The sequence below is a fragment of the Bradysia coprophila genome, chromosome IV (genome assembly GCF_014529535.1).
Source record: "Bradysia coprophila strain Holo2 chromosome IV, BU_Bcop_v1, whole genome shotgun sequence".
Taxonomy (NCBI): domain Eukaryota; kingdom Metazoa; phylum Arthropoda; class Insecta; order Diptera; family Sciaridae; genus Bradysia; species Bradysia coprophila.
In genome coordinates, this window is record NC_050738.1 from 11889133 (window position 1) to 11909845 (window position 20713).

The window sequence follows — 20713 nt, forward strand, 5'->3', positions numbered from 1 at the left end:
TCGAGTGTAATTATATTTGATCATCAATTTGGATGGTTCTTGCAATGCATAGTATATGTTAATATATACACATACAGTGAGTCGACAGAGACTTTTCAATGGTTGTTTGAAATAAATTAAAGGGAATCTTCTGAAGTTATAATATGGTACAAAAAGTTTTACTTATACACAACATGTTACGTAACCTAATCGTTTAATGGGCATGAAATTATGCAATCACATTTTTTTTTTGAAGTTTGAAAATAGAAAAATTTCTTTTAAGTGCTTGCAATGTGCAATATATGCAAGGAAATCCTCAATGATTTTTCATTTGATTGGAGGATTTGTGCTGCAATTTCAACTAATGATACGAAACGATTACATAAAGAAAAATTCGAATTATTTTTTCTTCTCCCATTTATTTTTGCTTGACTAAACACTCTTTCATTCTGTTTAATTTCCATAGAGATCAAGACGATTTACAACTGTTTGTGACGTGGTCTGTTGCCCAGACTATTTGCACAATATCTAAATCGAAACCGTGTTATTTCACTTGTTCTAATTTAGGTATCGAATGTGTCAGACTCTGGTTAATAAGCTTAAGCGTAAAATTGTCTTTGGCCACTCTGCGAATATACGCTTGTGAATAAAACTCTGTTCTGATGTTTATGTTACGAGACGACTATAATCTGCAGCAGGTTCTCTCGTTGCTTGTTATAATATTTTTCGCAATTTATGCGATTAGAATAATATGCTAATTATCCTGCACGGCAGGTGGAACATATATGACGATTTTTATGTCGGCTGTTTAAGATATCCTTGTTACACGATTTTTTTTGCCATTTTATGCTGAACAGCTGAACATTGAGTCTCGTCTTCTAATTTACCAATTTTCGTTGAAAATTTGAATACTCTGCAAAATAATGGGATGACAGAACCAAGGTTTCGCGATATAATTGGTTATTTGAATATGTTCATTCGCTCTAATCGATTACACAGCATCAGAAAACATAAAAATTTAAATTTATTTTTTCTGAATAGAACGATGCTACATCGTAAAGCCCTACGCTCATCACTTGTAATTACTATCACATTACAAATTGTTAAGCATTCCATCCGAGGCTAGAAGGTCAAATTAACGCTCTTCGTTCATTATGTCGTTATTCCAGACACAATATAAGTGTCACTTATATTATATGCGTAGGAGCACGACTTTTAACAAGAACATAATCAGACTTTTATGTGAAATTATACTCGATATCCACTTTAAAAAGTTAGTGTCGACGTTGCGATTTACTTTTCCTTTGCTTTTTTAATGTGCAAAGTTTTTGTGACACCCATGGACGTTTCAACATAATATCCTAGCATTGTCATGCAAAATTTGTCTTTTTTTCTTCATAATTTTTTATCGTAAAACATGTAATGTTTGAACATTTAGGTGGTAATAATGCGATATGTTATTATGGTTGCGAAGTTAACAGAGCTAAATGATTCCATTAAATATTTCTTTTCAGTGAGAGTGGATGGTTTCATATTTACTTTGATTCGCGACGGCAGAGTTTCCAAGAATATTATTGCATGTAATATGCGCCCGGCAAGTGTTAAAGCTGTATTAAACATGCTATAAAACGAGTTACAAAGATTTTTATGATGATCGAATATTGGGGACGCCTCTATAAAAAAAGTCATTTCGTTTCTTTTATCGACAGAGACCTGAACGATTGGTCCGTGAGTTTCGCAATAAAATTAAGTAAAAACGTATCTCGTAAGGTAAAATCTTTGATCCACCGATTGTACAAAGCTTGCAATTTTTCATCGTAAAAGTTTTTATTAAAAACTTTTCAATTTTGGTCGGAACAAATTTGTTGTTGGAATGTTTAGAAAGTTGCTTTGACAAGCGAAATGCTACATTCTCCTTTGAAAATAGTCAACAAGAAACCACTTTATTAAAATGTCGTTCGATCACGTCCTCGCCTTTTCGTTTAGAAAGAAATGATCTCAAACAACATTTCAGCCAATAGTTGGGAACACAAAGCCATTCTTTTCTCAAATTATTTTGATATAAAAGGAAGATTAGACAAAGCATCACCGAAAAAAGAAGTCTTTTCACAACAACCCTATAATTGAGCCGCAATAAATTTAAAACGAAAATTCGACAAAACGGAAATGATTTATTCGTTTTCTTCTTCTCTTCCTTCTCTTATCACGAAACCCCAATTTTTAAAACAAATTCTGCATAATTCTATTGGCTTTTTACGAAGTCACGTAATACGATGATGAGGTGTTGTGCGGAAAAAATTGAAAATATATAACGAAAAAAACGAAGAGTAGGTTAAGATTTCGTGCCAATCAACAACGATCGGCACATTTCAGTTTATTTATCGTTTTGATATTGGAGAATTTCTGTGGCACTTTTTCTGCACATGAAATATTTTCCGTTATTCGGAATATTTACTTTAAATTTATGTCCTCGATATGCGACATTTAATGTAGCTGGCATTAGATGCCAATAATAATTAATTTGCGTCGAGTGTGTTTGAACTAGTTGCATGAAAAATATGCCAAATGTTGACACACACCGTAAATTTAGAGTACTTTAAAGCATCAACAGCGAAACCAACCATTCAGATTTATGAGATTTTCCTTATTTTCGTATAATTAACACATTCAGTTTCTCATTCATTAAATTGTTGTATTTTTGCTGATCTTTAAATAGGTTTTTAATGTCTGCGGTATAGTTTCAAAACGTATAATAGATCTCAGATGTTCGATTCATTTTGTTTTATAAATAGATGAACCAATGTTATGGTTTGCTGTTAAATATCTTCTATGGATGAAGAAACACTTGTTACAATTTCAATTCATTATTTATTTTCAACGAATTGGAAAATTCTTAATTCTAATTACCACATCAGATAGCTATTGAAGTGCGACGATGTTTACAGCTATAAATATTCATTTTCCTAAGTGAAATAAAAAAAATCGTTACGACCTACCACGGCAAGGACATCTTCAGTGTATTTTTCTATCGAATCTACTACTTCTTTTGATTTTATTATTTCTATGAAACTGATACGAAATCTTGTACTTCATTAATTTTTACATGGAGTCGGTCATCGACATCGACATTTATTTTGATTTTGCTGTCAATAACATAAGATTAGGAAAATTCGCAACTCCGTAAATAGTTTAAATTTTTCCATATACACCCACAGACCCACTAACTAAATCACCACTTTTGTAATGTAACGTATGACTAATCAACATTAGAGTCATCATTTCCTGACGTCCCTGTATTAGGTAGTATGTGAACGTTCTCTGATCGATTTTTTGATTGGATGCATTAATACGTAATCAACGAAACGAACGTATATGTAAGCTGAATTGTTTTATCACAGAAATGAAACAAAAACGTCCAGAAACGGTAACAAAACGTCTGCGAACCAAAATTCGAAATGATTCAATCGAAAACGTAGCCGTTCTGATACATAAACCTGACTTTCTTACATATATATAAGCTGCTGATAAAGTAAATGTTATAATTAAACGGATTATCGACACAGCGTAATTAACGGAATAGTTTAAAATTCCGACGAGCTGTTCGCAGTTCCATTGCAATAAATGACAGAAGTATAAAATTCCGAAATTTATTTTAACGAAACAGAAATTGCCCATTAAATGTTTGAGCATTAAACACTCATTTTATTGCTCTTTAAAAAAAAGTTTTTAGTAGAATTCATTCGTTCATTCGTTTTACGGCCTTTCATTTTCTGAATGCACGTATTATTTTCGTTAATTTAATTTTATTTTCTACTTTATCATACCGAACGTACCGATATTCCATCGACGTTCCAAAAACCATAGCAATGTAAATTTTATGTCTTTTTAATTTACAAATGTAACAGACCCATACAAGAGTGTGAATATGACTTTAATGTGTGTTCGATCGCCATAGAACAAGATTTTATCGAAACATTTCTACAAAAAACATTACGAGCTTAAAATTTCAAATCATTTTCTTTCATTAATATTTATTTAATAAATTTATAATACAAATTACGTTCGTTTGTATTCCCAACTCTACGAATTAATAATTTATATTTTGTGTCAAGTTGTACTTAAAGACATATTTGACACCATCTATACTTAACACAGTCTACAATGTTTTTAATCGGATCGATAATGCAAATATTTCTTTAATCGGGTTTTTGTTTGATAAAATTTAAATTCAAATTTAAATTCACGTATTCAATCGAGGCTAGATATACAAACTTTAAATGAATGTCCGTAGCACAGTAAAATATGGTGTGTATTTAACCTTTTACAATCGGTAAGAGCACCACCTAACAATCATTAATATCTGTTACTTGTTTTGTTTGAAGTATTACTTAGTGTTTGACACAATAGCTATGCTACGAAATTGTGTTGAATTTTACGCTGTAGATACGCAATTTCCAATATGAATTAGGGCAAGTTTAACCTGTTACAGACGACAAGCATATGACAAGTGTTATTATCGGGTCTATTACTTCCATCGATCAAAGTATTTTTAATTTATTGATTTCAAATCTTGTACTTCAATTTTTTAACATGCTTTTTGCTATTTAAAAGACCATATTACCCAGAGCTTGTCATTATTTTTGTCGTCATTATCGATAACAGATGAATAGCCGTATGTGACAGATTAACAACGTATTGTGTGATTACAACATCATTTTAACACATATTTCGAACAATATACTTGCACTACTTTTGAAATTACAATCGTGAAGAACAACAAATTTGAAGACAAAGATTACTCAATGCACTACAGTTAGAGTCAGTGAAATTTCAGCAATTTGTATCACCGGTTTTTCAGCTGATCCACACATACAATCAAAACTGTTTACATGGTTAAAGCAGCTTCGCCCGCGTGGTAGTGGTAAAACCGAATAAATAGTTTTGATTTTTGTATGGATCAGCTTAAAAACAGCTGAAGCAAATTCATGCTGAAATTTCGATGCCTCTAACTGTAGAAATTCAAATGCATTGAAATTCGTTACCGCAGTATTGCGAAAGAGACTTTCATTTTACAGGGATGACATGAGTGAGGTGTTCCAAGGTTGGTTCCTAAATTTTGGGATGACAGATGATTCCTCTGGCACTTCCTAACTTCCATCAGATTTTTTGAGGGATTTGAGTTATATTCGACATTAGTGAAGTGTTTCAAGGTTGGTTCTATAAATTTTGGGATGACAGACGATTCCTCTGGCATTACCTAACATCCATCGGATTATTTGATGGATTTGGGTTATTTTCGACATGAGTGAGGTGGTCCAAGTTTGGTTCCTAAATTTTGGGATGACAGATGATTCCTTTAGCACTTCCTAACTTTCGATGGATTTGGGTTCTTATCGATATAAGCGAGGTGTACCAAGATTAGTTTCTACATTTTGGGATTCAGACTGATTTCTCTAGAATTTTTTAATTTCCATAAAGTTTTTTGATGTTGTCGAAATGACATACTTACAAAAGTGGTGATATCAGTCAAAAAACCCTTAAAGGGTAAATGTGACGCAAGTCCTTTATCTTACCTACAAAATAACTGATATCGCTGAGGGTGACGCATTGTGCGTCGTACGCAAAAGTTTTATCAACAAAAAATTGACTCACAAAAGTGAAAGAAAATTTTACAACAAGAAATTTGCGTCACAAGTGGCAGATGTTGAGGAACGTATTGTTAGGAAAATGGTTGAAAAAAGGTACTGAAAGAATTTAAACAAAAGAAACCCGAATCATCTGCCACTTGTAACGCAAATTTCTTGTTGTAAAATTTTCTTTCACAAATTTTTTGAGTCAATTTTTTGTTGATAAAACTTTTGCGTACGACGCACAATGCGTCACCCTCAGCGATATCAGTTATTTTGTAAGTAAGATAAAGGACTTGCGTCACATTTATCCTTTAAGGGTTTTTTGACTGATTTCAGTATTTCGGTAAAGTGAGGGTTTCGAAGAGTACCATAAGCAGCAAAACTCAACCTTTCATGGGTTATTAAGGCAGATCACTATTTTTATTAAATCTGCATATGAGTATGCAATTAAAACCACTGTTTATGTCTAAACTCAGGCACTCGTTGATCTTAAAATTAAACAAAAATAAATGTCACTTCATAATACTACTCAGGTCTATAAACAATTCATAAATCTAACGCTTCTTACGTTTAATATTAAATGCATTTGAGTAAATATAAATATTTTGATAAATATATATACCTCACCTCCCATATCTACATTACAAATTGAAGAAAGAAAGAAAAAGAAATTCCTGACGCCTAAACATATTATAAGATAAAATACAAAAGGGTTCGTACAATACTCATAACATTGAAATTGTAGCGCCATAGCGTTAGGAGTAACCGTATAAATAAATTAACAAATTTTCCATTAGAGCTACAAATACACTTTAATTGAATTGAAAGAGCATTCCAATTGCATGTACAATGTACATCGAATGGAATGGCTCCTACCGAGGAATGATTATTTTTATCATATCAATAACTCGATTAAAATTCCAAATTCGAAAATTCTATTAAATTCAAATATTTTACATTGGCAAACATAAAAAATAAAACGACAAAAAAAACACATAAACCATTTAACCTCTTTCGCTTGATTCAATATCTTTCTCCGTATCTATGATCATGTTTACCATGTCGTCTTCCGAGGCAATGTTTTATCTTCAACATCGCAGACACGTGTCGGGTATAGACAAAAAAAAATGTGTTTGTTGTATGTTCTCGTGTTTTCCATTCAATAAAAATGTCTCCCTAGAATAATTTTTTGGGAAGTTTTTATGATAGTAAAATGTTTGTCATATCTGTTTGTATCATATACAATTTACAACTTTATTGCTCTTAAAATGTTTAATTAGAAAATACGTTTTTTTGTTGGCTGGTTTGAAATTATGTTCTCCGACAACAAACAATAAATTAAAAGAAATTCGGTTGGTTTCATTGGTTATTCAATTTTTGTTTTGTTTCCAAACACTTGGTTTGTCCATCAGTTACTTTTACAACCCACTAATTGCTTCCACACGTTGCTGAAATTGGACTTTTCGAAATTTGCCAATTTAACCTTATTCGAAGAATGCTCTAGCGCCAGATTTGAGGTAATAAGTTTTATTATTGTCCGTGAAAAAAAGGTGTTACAGAATGTTAGTTTATGAACTTTGTTCTTTATGGACTTGAAGAAATTGCAGCCGTATTTTAGACATTTGGTTTAGCATTCCTTCGTTCGAATGCCGCAATTGTTATGGGCACTTTCGGTGGAGATTACAAATGATTTGACGAAATACCCTGTCGGCGACTTTGAAATAAGTGACGTATTTTATTTCAGCTGATCCATTCATAAGTCGACTGAGGTCGCCGACTGTAGCTTAAAAAATGTTGGAGATTTTTATCTTTTATATAAAGTTTAATGTTTGTTGTTTGATTCGTTTGCCTTTCTATAGGATCGTAGACGGAAAGACCTAGAGACTTAATACGCACGATTTTCATTTTCATGCGTTGTTTGTCGCGTGATTTTTGTCCTTTTGTACTTTTTGGGTAAAGTTTATTTTTGTGAAAAATCTACTTCCGATGGATGAGATGGTCCACTAGTAGAATAATAAAATTACTGAAATAATTACGGCTTCCCTAACACTCATCTGTCTACTCTCAACGCTGTTCGTTTCGTTGTCAATACCATTACACTCAAACCGACAAAAATGCACATTCTACATGTGTCTCCAGTTTTCATAAATTTTAATTCCATTTCTTCAATAAACAAACTTTAAATAAAAAAAATTTCTTTAAATGTTTTACGATGATCGGATGCCATAACACTAAATTTGTTTGTGTAAACATTTAAATTGGAGTCAATAAAAAAATTTCTTAGTTCATATTTTTGTTTTTTCTTTCTTTGTTTCAAAACTCTCAATGTTGTATACAACTACAAACACAAGTCAACGAAATTCGATGAAAGTGAAGGGTGCATATAATGAAATTATAAATGTGATGGCATCATCATCACCATTGAAATATGATTTCGCCCCAGAGATATATCGTCTGTTGTCGTTTATGTACTGAGTTTTTGAAAATTGTTTACCATTCAAGCGTATTTCATTTCTACCAGACGATTAAAAACATTCGTTTCGTAGGGGGTCTGCCGGCAATTAGGATATTAATTTATTTCATTTCATAACAGCTAAAGGGAAAGTTATTTTGAAAAATTGCTATGCTTCGACGGTGTCATATTCGATATTGAGACGAAAATGAAACCTCCCGCATCTGAACTCTATAATGGAGGTAATGGAGGTATTCGATTTGTGATGATAATTATCTTTCTAGACTAACACAGTTAAGTAAGGCACATCCTGGTAAATAAACAGTCTTTATACAAAATGAAATCTAAACATTTTCACTGAAAACATCCCTTTTTAAGTGATTTTTATCGATAAAATGAGGACCATTAGTTTATTCAAACTTGAAAATAATTCAGAAGACCACTAAAAATACAAACCAAAATAATTTTGAACATTACTTTCCGTTAGCAGATGCATTCCTACCATTCCACAACAACAGGGCTTATTTAAGAAGAAGAACCTGAAAATTCCGAAAACCTCCGATAAACTCCGAAAAATTCTGATTTTTCCGATTTTTTTAAATAATTTTTCGGAACTTTTCAGAATTAAAATTTTCGAAAATAAGCCCTGTTCTACAATGTCACAAAACCGTTTGATAATTTGCTAATATTTAACAGACATTAAATTGCCAGCCACAAGTTGACACCGCCAAAAGCTCAGCATGATCGTTTAAGCGAAATGGCATCAACTTACGTGTATCATAGACTGCACGTCGTTCCGCGATAAAATTTATGATCGAATGCTGGTTTTTCCTGTAGGCATTTTAATCAAGTTTCTAGATTGAATTAATTCTTTTCCGCTTAAATGGGGCCATTAAATGAAAATCACCAATGGCTTAATCATATTGACTTAATCTCTATCGCTCCGCGTTTATTAGTTTTACAATATCACCACATCATTACTAACTATTTAAAAAATAATGAATGGAGTTTATCTTGGAAGACTCGTCAATAAATGGCGATAAATAATGGCCAATAAAAATTTTCTTGAACAAAATACTTTTTTTTATATCACAAAATAATGTAGTTCCTATCATGGTAGAACACTATTTACCAGCAAGTTGGATAAGGTAAAATGGCAAAATAAGGTATAAAACCTGTTGAAAGCTAACATGTTTATTGTGCATATTTAAATAGTGCAACGTGCTTTTTATTGCATTGTTTATCAATTTTATATGAAATTTTTATTAAAAAGACTTATGAGTCTAGGATTTGAATTATATTTTACCATGCCATTTTCTTGGAATTTTATTATTTTCGTAATAACGAAATTTTATTGCTACAAAAAGAACAACGAGCATTTATTAAGTAGCTGGTTTTATTGCAATTTATTGGTTTTTGTGTTGTAAAATAAAAACAAAATTCTGTTGTGCATTACAATTGATATTATAATAATGAATGACAAGTCTATTTGTATGAAAATACATAAAGTTGTTGCGAATGATTTCATTTATTTAAGTTGAATGTTGAAATTCTCTAAATCTTTTTTTAAAAATACCAAAATTTTGGGCTACAATAAAAAATAAATAAATTCAGATCTCTGGTCTACAAATACCATACCACAGTAATATGGTTCGATTTTATAAAAAAAGGACCACCCAACCAACAGCATTTATCTTTTTTTGTTTGTCCAATCGCATGTTCGGATCATTATTTTGGTCTTTTGTTTTTATGTCGAAACTCGGTAGATGAATAATTATCAACCTGTTGTATCCAGTGGAGACAGATTAGATAATACATAAGGGATTTTTTTAACGTTTCACAGACGTCAAGCATATTACAATATATTTATAGAATCTTTTACTTCATTTGATCTAAATAATTTTAACAAATTGATGAAAAATCTTTTACTTCATTAGTTTTAGCAAACATTTTGACCGCATAAATTATAGGTGATTACATCGTTTTTTGTGGGAAATTCAATAAATTCACTGGAAAACGTTTCTGAAATAAAGACTCCAAATATCTTACGATTGCTGGACATCACAATCATCTGAGAGACAGTAAAACATTTGGGATGAAAATCGACTCTCTGAATATTGCTGTTTTCGAACCAATTGTTTTGTTAACTCTATGAAAGAGCTACCATTAATTTATATTTATTTTTGTCGTAGATGCCGATAACAGATGATATTAATGATATAGTCCCCTGCAAAAGGTCTGTTTTAAGTTTTCTCTTTGATAAGACTAGATAAAAGTAGAGTACATAGCACGACATCGACTAACAGAGTTCTTAGAAAAGTCTTAGACTGTCAATTAAATTTAATTCAAAAAAACGATTACGCAATCAACAGTCTTTCTTAACTGACAACCAAACAAATTGTAACACGATTTTCGCTTGAAAAAACTTTGTTTCTGAGAAAAATAAAATGTTATTCCTTTGATACATTGTCGCAACTCATCACAATAAAACCGAGGAGACAAGAGTGGAAGTCTTTTACAGACAAAACTCTTAGATGGTTTCAAGTGGTGTTCCCAAAAAAAAAGGTTTGAAACGTCGACAACAATGAATGGGTTTTATATTTCTCGTAATTAACTCAAGTGGATTGAAAATTAGTAGGATGAATGTGGTCAGTGGTAAAGAGATAAAATAAAATTGCAAGATCACAGCGAAGAGGAAAAAAGAAAACAGATAAATATGCAGTTTTTCACCGCAAAACCACTTTATTTAGCAGCGACACTTTGTAGCACATCATCTTCGTAGAGTCTTACACTTTATTAGTATGAGTGTGGGTTGGGAACTGCTGTAATTAAAATATTCTAGATGGTCATTTCTTCAACGTAATTATTATTATTTTCCTTCGGATATCTTTTTCTTGTAAAGAAAAGAAACAAAACACTGAGTCAGGCACTTGAACTATCGCCCTATTCACGCTTTCGATTGACTATATTGGATTTTTACGCTCTTGTTTGGCAGTCTAGTCTATGTAAATATTTACCACATATGTTGTTAAGTATATTGTCATTGAGAGGCGATATGTATGCTGAAGTGTGTCCATTCAAAACATAAACAAAAATTGTATTCATGATATAGATTTTGAATTATATTTTTCTCTGTAAATATAGGGCGAATTGTCATTTTCGTGTTCAAATTTTCGTGTTTAAATTTGTTCAGTCACAGCAGAGCTGTGGTTCAGTTAAAGTATATAAATAGGACCGTGTCTTATCGTGAAATTCATTGAATACTTTGTGAAAATATTGAAAATGTATTTAACATATCAATGACATGACAGCGTAAAATGATGCTCGATTGAATAGTATACACAAATTTTACGGATTTACGGAGTTTATGTATCATTTTAGAATTTTAGAGAAGATTGTAAATGTTTTTTTCTAAAAATACAAATAATATTCAAATGATGCATTTCACCACACATCGATTGTTTGTATTTGCTGAAGCGTACTTCACTCCATATAGAATAATTCAAATGATAAATAATATTTAAAAGAGCATACCAGAATAAACATAAACATAGCATGCATTTCGTATATTTAATATACATGTTCGGTATTTATATATTTGAATAAATAATGAATCTCTCTTTACCTTCAATTAAAAACAAAGCTCGGAACCACTGGAATATGCATTTGCATATTTTATAATTAGGCGATGCGTAATAAAATTTCGAAAACATTCATTTAATTAAATGCATCGGATTATCACATATATATGAAGTTATGATTTATAGTGCGTTCAGGTCGTGTAAAATTATAATCACCGAAAGAATTTCAAATTCAAACAATCCAGATGGGAAAGTGTGTGTATAACATGCATTTATAATTCAGAAAACTATAATTTTTGTTTGTAAATATCAACAAACCGCGTACAAGATTATTCGACTTTTTCGGTTTTTTTTTATTTTTATTTTTATTTAAAAGCCACGGACTGTAGGAAAAATAAAAAACACGTACACGATATACACAAAAATTTCTTTTAAAAACTTTTCCCATTCATGTTCTTTATCAAGTCATTCATTTAATAATGTAAACTGCACATAAATTAAGAAGAAGAAAAAATACGCCGAGAAACACTTTACTCATTAAATAGAAAAATTTCCGGTTTTTATTACCATCATTCTTATGTTTCACAAATTACGACAATAAAACCGTCAAATTATATTTTGAAACATTTGTAACCACCCAATTTATCTCTTTAAATTTACAAAACGTAAAAATAATTTGAAATTTTCCTCGATTTAGAATTAGAATTTATGATTAACAACAATTCTTCATATATACTAATGACTGTACTAATTCGGTAACCGATGGATACAATTGTCAAAACTATATTGAATCCTTCCTCACAGCGAATTCGATCGCGAACCAATTTTTTATAATATTACTTATATACGCACGTGTTATTTTCGGGTGAATAATTTGGAATCAATGAGCGCTCATCTAAAGTTTATATACCGCCGCGCATGATCGATGCACTTTGCAGACTAATTACTGAACTGCTTGGCTTGAACGTATATTGAGGTTTTTAAACATAAACACACCGTATCACTCTAGCAAGAATTTTTTTTCATTTCACTTTGTTTTTGTTTTTTCGTTGGGTCTATCTTTCGGTATGAGATCAACACAGACAATTTTATGAAACCGACCGAGATATGGAAGAGAGAATATATATATTTCGTAACGAATGAGATGAACAAAACGGAATGCGTAAAAATGTATGTGTCTTTCTTCGGTAAAAGTTACAATGGTTTAACATGACAAATCTATTTATTTGGATGGCAAAAAATACCTATTTTAAAATTAGCCAGCCAGAGTCAGAGGTTAAACAGTGTATTTTTATCCACAATGTGGAATTTGAACACCGGGTAAAAATGTTACGTTTTTGTATCACTGTAGTCCAGTGAAAATTACGTGTGAATTGATCTGAACCTTGAATCGCAAAATTTGAAGTTCAAGTAGTAGATTCGCTGCGTGGAATGAGCATTTATAGATTGAAGAAATTCTTCTATAGCTCCTATAGTAGACCGTGTGCGATTTTGAAAAAAAAGTTTCATATTTCAATATAAAGAAGATTTACCATGAAAACCATTGAAAAAAATATTTAATTTTTTTTATAGAAATTATTGAAAAATATTGTTGCCATCCCGATGCCATCCCACTTATTAGAATCTTAGTAAGAATCCAATTAGAATGAATTAGAATGGTTCCGATATCCTTTTAGTCTCATTCAAATTACAGCTTTTAAAGTGAGATCTAAAATCATGCAGACATTTTTCAGATATTCTGTTTACACTTTTGTTCTACAGAATAATAATCTACATCAATTAAAAATAAATTATTTATACTGCACACGGTCTGTTGTGGATAAAAATACACTCGAGTTACACACTACAGCCATGCACATTTAGAACTACCGTCATATTAAAAATTTGTTACTTCTCCAACTTCTCTCATTTCTCCATAACGTGTATAAGGAGAATTAAGAGAAGTCCGACAAATAAGAAATGTTGAGTATGACAGTAATTCTAAATGTGGATGGCTGTATCATAGATTCCACAAACATTCACCTAATGTACAAAGGCCAGGCGCCCATTCAACAGAGCCAACTAGAGGTTAATATCTTTATATCATGGATCTACGAATTGAAAGTTGCAGTTCGAATTTCGAACAGCTTTCAAAGATGGGTGAAGCGGGTACACATATGTCTATAGAGTGTTCCAGTTCGAACTTAGTACTTAAATTACGGAGAACACTACTTTATTCATATCCATTGATTAGAGGTGGTAAAAGATGTGACCATACAAAAGAGTTACCCAGATCAACTAACAAAGTAACAGCTTCTTTATTACAGCGTAATGATCGTAAAATTTATTGTAATTTCCTTGGAAAAATCAGAAAGCTTACCATTTCGCCTGCCACAGCACAAAGAAAAGCAATTTTCGAGAAAGACCATGACTCTGATATGTACTTCGAACAATACATTTATATAATGCAACTCCAGCAGGATGAAGCAGTTTCCTTTCATTTTCGAAATATTGAAATGACTCAAGTGCCTTTGTTATTATATTCGACTATGAACTTTGTACATGGTGCTGATGATGGCAAAGAAAAGGGAATCAATAATTCGATCGTTTTACATTTTTGTTGTATCTTTTCAAGAGAAGAAAATTACTTTGCTCAAAAATGTATACCGAACCGAAGCAAACATACAATGACCGATAATAGAAAACACTTTACACGTCTTTTCTGAAAAAAAAGAAAAGAAAGAAAAGTTCCCAGAGAAACGAAATAACAAAGAGTGATAATGACCACCTTTTATTTGCAAAGACAAAGTAATTTTCCACTGAATTAAAGTGTACATCGTTTTTATTCTGTGCTGGAAAAACCAACGTCTGATGGCATTTCTTGTCATCATTTCTTAAAATTAATTGAATCTAATTGAATAAATTGTTGAGACAAACACAACAACGCACATTTATTGTTATAAAGTACGTTTCTTGTATATATACATTTTATAGTGCTGGGCGCTATTCTCTTGTTCATGTTGTTTTATGCTATTGTTATTGTTGAATCGTTGAATGAATTTCTATCGAATTAATCATCATCAGTTTGTGTTTAATGCTAAAACTTTCAGATGAATCGGGTCGTTAATGTTACATTAATTTAAAATTTATAATTAATAAATCGCGCAAAGTTTGTTTGTTGGTTTTTTCGCCTTTAGCAGCACCATGTGCATAATATTCTCCAATCTTCTCTTTAATTTGCTATTAAAATTTTCTGTGTAATTTTACCAGTTCCTTGGTAGGTAGCTACTTTAAGTATAGTTATCTAGCTAATACAAATTATTAAGTATAGAGCTCGGGGCAGCAATACGTGTTTCGTCGAAAATGTTATTATCGCGTGTGTTGTTCCTAACAAATACTTTTGTGGGTGACTTAGAGTGTTTCTCTAACTCTAATTAAAGATTTACAATACAATTGATTTGTATCTACGTATCACCACAAAGATACTACTTTCCAAATTTATATTTCATTCGGATTAATTATTTATGCAAGTATATATATACCAGCGGTAAAGGAACAAACTATCAATTATTTATACTTAACGTCACATAGATTCCTGTTCATTCGTTCTAATGAAAATAATTTGTCAAGACTATAACAACAACTTACCGTAACACCTATAATATGCAACAAAGAAGCAAACTAAAGCGGAAATTTAAATTCATAAATGCTCTTATAGAATGAAAAATGGTTTCAAGTTAAATATTACCATTCCGAGAGGGACTGAAATGAAACAGTAATATGTCACACGGTTCTCATGCAACCAAAAGTTTCTTGTGCAAACTTTGTCACCAAAGAAAACTATTATTCCACTGAATTAAAGTTTAAAAACTTGCACACGGCATCAGGTCGGGCGTCATAAATTTATTGCTCCCAGTTTTTTTTTCTGCTCTTATAAACTGCGCTTAATTTTGTTTTTCTTCTCCTTTTTTTGTGAAATAAATTGTGGATTTTTTCTGTTTGAATTCTGGAACAATGTGCCTAAACTGCATACCATTGAATTTTTCTACTGTATATGGATTTTATTTGCTGCATTTCACACATGCCTATACATGACTAGTTTTAAAAAATACGTTGCAGTGTGCTAAATGGTGTATTGTTGCAGATGTTACACTCGATGTTGTACAAAAACAATCATACGGTGAAGATCAAACATTGAGCTCTTTTTGTTGGGAAAATGAAATAGTTGGAGAATTGATTGTAAACCAAAATTTGACTGTGAAATTCTGTTGTTGTTTTTTCAATGTTTTCATTTTACATTTTTATTAATTTGAAAATCGAATATGTTTACATGTAACGTGTCCCTTGTTTTATTCAATTGTTTCCATAAACGAGCCGTTCGACGTTTTACCACTCATTTAGACTTTTTATTTTATTGGCTGTGAAACGATGACATGACAACTTAAAATCAACTAGATTTTGCTTTCAAAAACATCCAGTCATCTGTCATCGAAAATGATTGCAGAAATAAACGAAGAGCATTGGCTAGTGTCCACTTAACCTACCACAGACGGCAAGCATGCGTCAACAATTTTACTATTCAAACTATTACTTCATTTGATAGAAAATTTTCAGAAATTGATTTCAGAAATCTTTTAATTCATGTTTTGAACATGGTTTTTGCTATATAAGTCCTCATCAGTCAGACCTTGTCGTTAATTATTGCTGGCGTTGTCGATAACAGATGACAGCCGTCTGTAACATGAAATCTTTTTCGCAATTCCGGTCCATAACCATCACCTTTCCATGCATCCATTTAATGTCGTTTTGAAGGTATTTATTTCACTGTATTCCTGGACCCACAGTGCGATATCTTTTTTTCGCACGCTAAAGAACCTATTACCTTCAACGAAGGCTAAATTTTTATAAATAAAAATCTTGTATTGACCAGAAATCGAACCCCCGACACCAAAACGTTTTTGAACACAAAGCAGCGACTATAGCCATTCGGCTATAGAGTCACACAATTATGCCGAACGTATTGTTGAAGCGTATATACTAAGCATTGACTACTCGATTTCATTCAACGCGTCTCTTTACATCACATTGCAATGTGTATTATAATGCAGCCTTCTTGATCGTTCAAATGAATTTCTGTATACACAAGAATTTTGGAACAAAATGTAGGACATGTTTTGCATTGGAAAGGTGATTATGGCCCGAAATTGCGAAAAACGTTGTATCTACCACGGTAGGTATGCCGGTATTTTTTCCCACACGACGTCTTGTCGACCTCGGCTTCGCCTCGGGTCGACAATCGACATCTAGTGCAAAAAAAATACCTTCATACCTACCTTGGTAGATAAATAACTATTACAAAACTGGTGATAAAAGGATGAAAACTAGAGTCTTTGTGTTAATCCGAGGCGTAGCAGAGGTCAATAATCACTCGTAAACGATGTGTAATTTCACTTGCTGAGTGCGTTGAAAGTAGTGCGTGAAATACAAAAAGTATGGGTTTCGACGCATGTAACATGTAACAAATATATGTAAACAAGCGAGGTAATAGTAGATTACATACTTGTGCGGAAAATCGTTGTTTTGAAGAGTGTGGAGGTTGTATACCGAGCCGAAGGCGAAGTATACAACCACACGAGTCAAAATAACGATTTCCGCACAATTATGTAGTTAATTTTACCTCTTAAGTGCGGCGAAAGTGAACAAACAAAAATTCTCATCAGACAAATTACAGATGCAATATCCTTTTTTTGCTCTAGCATTTTACCTAACAACATTTCAAACACAATTTCTGAATTCCGGGAATAGCAATTAGGCTGACTGCTAGTTTAAAAGAAAATTGACACACATGCATCCGCACACAATGGATGGTATATTATTATAAGTTATATGTCCATTTCGTTCACATACGATTTCGCTAAGTCGTAAAAAAATGAAATGTGATAAAATATTCATATGTCAAAGTTTTCCAGTTGTTGAAACCCTTATCATTATTATAATGTGACTTTTATGAGATTTAGAGAATACGATACGATGAACCAACTAAACGACAGAGGATAAAGAAACATTATTTTAACTCAAAGAAATCCTGGAAATGTTTATAAAGAAACGCCCATTAATTTTGTCTATAAATTCATATTTGATGTGATGAAAGATGTAGGCCACACACTGTGTGCGGAAACCTATTGGAATTCATGAAAAAAATAATAATTTTTGTTTCTCTTCATTAGACTTACCACATATCTATCTCCTCGGTACAGATTTCGTTCCAAATACATGTTGTTAACGGTATTGCCTCGTTCCACATACATTTTTAATCAGAGAAAAATGAAACACTTTTTACTGGATTTTTATCAAATTTTCGAAATGAGACAGATTCTATTCGGCACTTTCTTATTCCAAACTTTAGTGTGGTTGTTTTTCAATACTAAATTCTGCTAAAATGGAATGGTTTCGGTTGGGAAGAGTTTTTTTTTCAAGCAGCATACACAATCTGGTATATTACTATCAAAGAACTGTTTAACAAAAACAAAAACATTTGATGGAAAAAGAGAATAAAAGAAAGTTTTTCTTGTGTTGTAATCTCGTACGAGAATCTCGAAAACTAATAGCAAATTCAATTTAACTTCTGAATTATAGCGTGATGAAAGCAATTAAGTTCTAGTTTCAAGATCCATGTTAAGTCCGTGACCCTTGTTAATCCACCAGACTCTTAGCATTCGCATTCGACTACAATCTAGAATTATCACATTAATTGACGGATTACAGTTTTATGAAAAGAAAAAGAATGGAACTTTGTTGTGGTCAGAATATCTCAAATCGAATTTCTTTCCCTAATTTACGGCTTATAAATGAATTGAATTGATTTATTCCATCGCAGCTATGCTGGAATGTGAATAGGGTTTGGTTTGGTAAAAGAACTACTTCGGTTTTAATACACGGAACTCGACCTGAACCTGACTTGAGAAAACCGGTTTTGAACCAGGTCAGGCTCAGATTGAAACTGAACCGATTTTCTAATTCATGTCCAGTAAATTCAGGTCAGATTCAACAAATTTTCAGCCTGACCTGAAACTGAAATAAAAAACATTATTTTAATCAGGTCAGGCTCAGGTTGAACCTGAAATATTTTTATCAGGCACAAGTTACCTTCACATAATCAGGTCGACCTGAACCTGATCGGACCATTAATTTGATTGTTCTAGATTATTCGGCTTTAAAGGTCCTCGCAACAGGAAAATCTGGATATTCAAAGGCAGTAACTATCACAGTGGTTGATGATGCTTATATGTGTAGCCAGATAGAAAATACCCCAAAATTGATTTACTACTTCTCTTTTCAAGTTTAACATAAAAGAAAGAATTTGTTTTAAGGTAAATCAACCTTGATAATTACTGGAATTACTAAACTTTCAAATATTAGATTTCGTAGATGAGATGGCTAACTGGCGGACTATTCATTGAACAAGGCATTCGGAAACTGGGAAACTCAGTTTAATGTCCTCTTAAATGTCCCAACAATTATTTTTTAATTAATCGAAAAAACACCAAAAACCGCTGTTTCTATCAAAATGACCGATTTTCATTAGAACAAACTTTCTCTGATAATCCATACGAAATTTAGTTAAAAAGATTTTTATCGAGTTACAATAGAGATGAGCGGGCCGCCCGAAATACATCGGCCCGACCCGACCCGACCCGGCCCGATCGGGTTCGGGTCCGGGTTTTGAAAATTCATTCGGGCCGGGTCGGGTCGGGCTTTGAAAACAAAAATTCGGGCCGGCCCGACTTAGAAATACAAATTTAAAGTAAGCCAATAAAAGCCTATAAAGCATGAAACACTAACTTATTTTATTATTTTACTTCGCGTATAAGATTATTGCAAAGCTTTTATGCGTAGAAAATGATTTTTCATTAAATTTCTTATAGTAAAAAAAACTCGGGTCACGTCGGGCCGATGATTTTTTCGGGTCGGGTTGGGTCGGGCCGCGAAGAGAAAAGTCTCGGGTCGGGTCGGGCTCGGGTTCAAAAAATTGGATCGGGCCGGGTCGGGTCGGGTATTGAAAAAACGTCGGCCCGCTCATCTCTAAGTTACAATAAACAATAAACACAACCCGCTTTAAAATCCGTTAAAATAAAATTGTCCTCGAAGAAATTAACTTTCACATTAATTTAAAATTGAAAACCACAACCACTTAAGTTATCTGTAATGCTATGATACTCTCACTCACTTTATCACAATTTTTTTCTTCTTTTAATCTTTTCTGTACATAATAACATCTAACAACACAAAACCAACACAATAGCGCATGTTTAAATCAGCTGGAAATACTTGAACACTCACTGCAGTGCACTTTAAATCGGATATCATTAAGCTAACGATTCGGAAGGGATTCATTTTTTTGTTAAACATTTTCGAAATGATTTTTTCACAACATTTTCGTAACAAATTTTGTTGAAAATTGTTGTGAAAATCAAAATTAGTTTTAACATTTTGCAGTCATAAGATCTGTAGGAAAAAAGAGCGAAATGCAGATAAATGTTTCACTAAAGTAAACTCCATCCGTAGGTCGCACTGTTAATCGATTTCTTCTAGTAATACGAATACCACAAGACTTTCAATTCCGATTCGTTGATGAGAGAAATAGTAATTTTTTTAAATGGAAATAATCAAAATAAAAATTTCTTCCAAATTTTATCAGAGGGAAAAACCAAATTTTATAATTTCGTAAATCGATTTTCTCGAATTTTATACAATATTATCGCATTAAACCATACATAACAAAAAGAAAACCAGTTTTTAAAACACAACACACGATTCGTTCCTTTTCGCCTGAATGCTATGCAACCCGCATCACAACTGAATCTCACCAGGGTTCAAGGATTCGCACAAGAGGAAAAGCGAAACTATCTTCTCATCAGTTTCTCATTGTTATTGTTGTTTGTATGTACAGAAGCAGTAACCAGCAGCTGTATGATTTTTGTGTGAGAACGTTTAGCGCCTGTGCGCGCGGAAATTCGGTGTGTGAGTACCCCATATAAAATACATGTGTACGACTCCATTGGGGTAGTTGGGCTCTCTCTTTTTGAACATTT

The 20713-nt window shown here is 32.4% G+C and overlaps 1 protein-coding gene across 3 annotated transcripts in view; it reads right to left on the bottom strand.

The window, feature by feature from the left end:
* The window catches only part of LOC119066276 (facilitated trehalose transporter Tret1-like), a 50939-nt gene extending 30468 nt beyond the window's left edge, over positions 1-20471 (bottom strand). The window contains exons 1-2 of one of the 3 annotated variants that reach the window (XM_037168635.1): positions 20396-20471; positions 17855-18055 (exon numbers count right to left, since the gene is read on the bottom strand). In XM_037168635.1, the coding sequence (XP_037024530.1) occupies positions 17855-17929 (75 nt within the window). In that variant the 5' untranslated portion in view covers positions 17930-18055; positions 20396-20471. Of the gene's footprint in view, positions 1-11686; positions 12674-17854; positions 18456-20395 lie in introns of those variants that run through there. The other 2 variants (XM_037168636.1, XM_037168637.1) reach the window with 2 other exon arrangements.
* Positions 20472-20713: the final 242 nt, after the last annotated feature.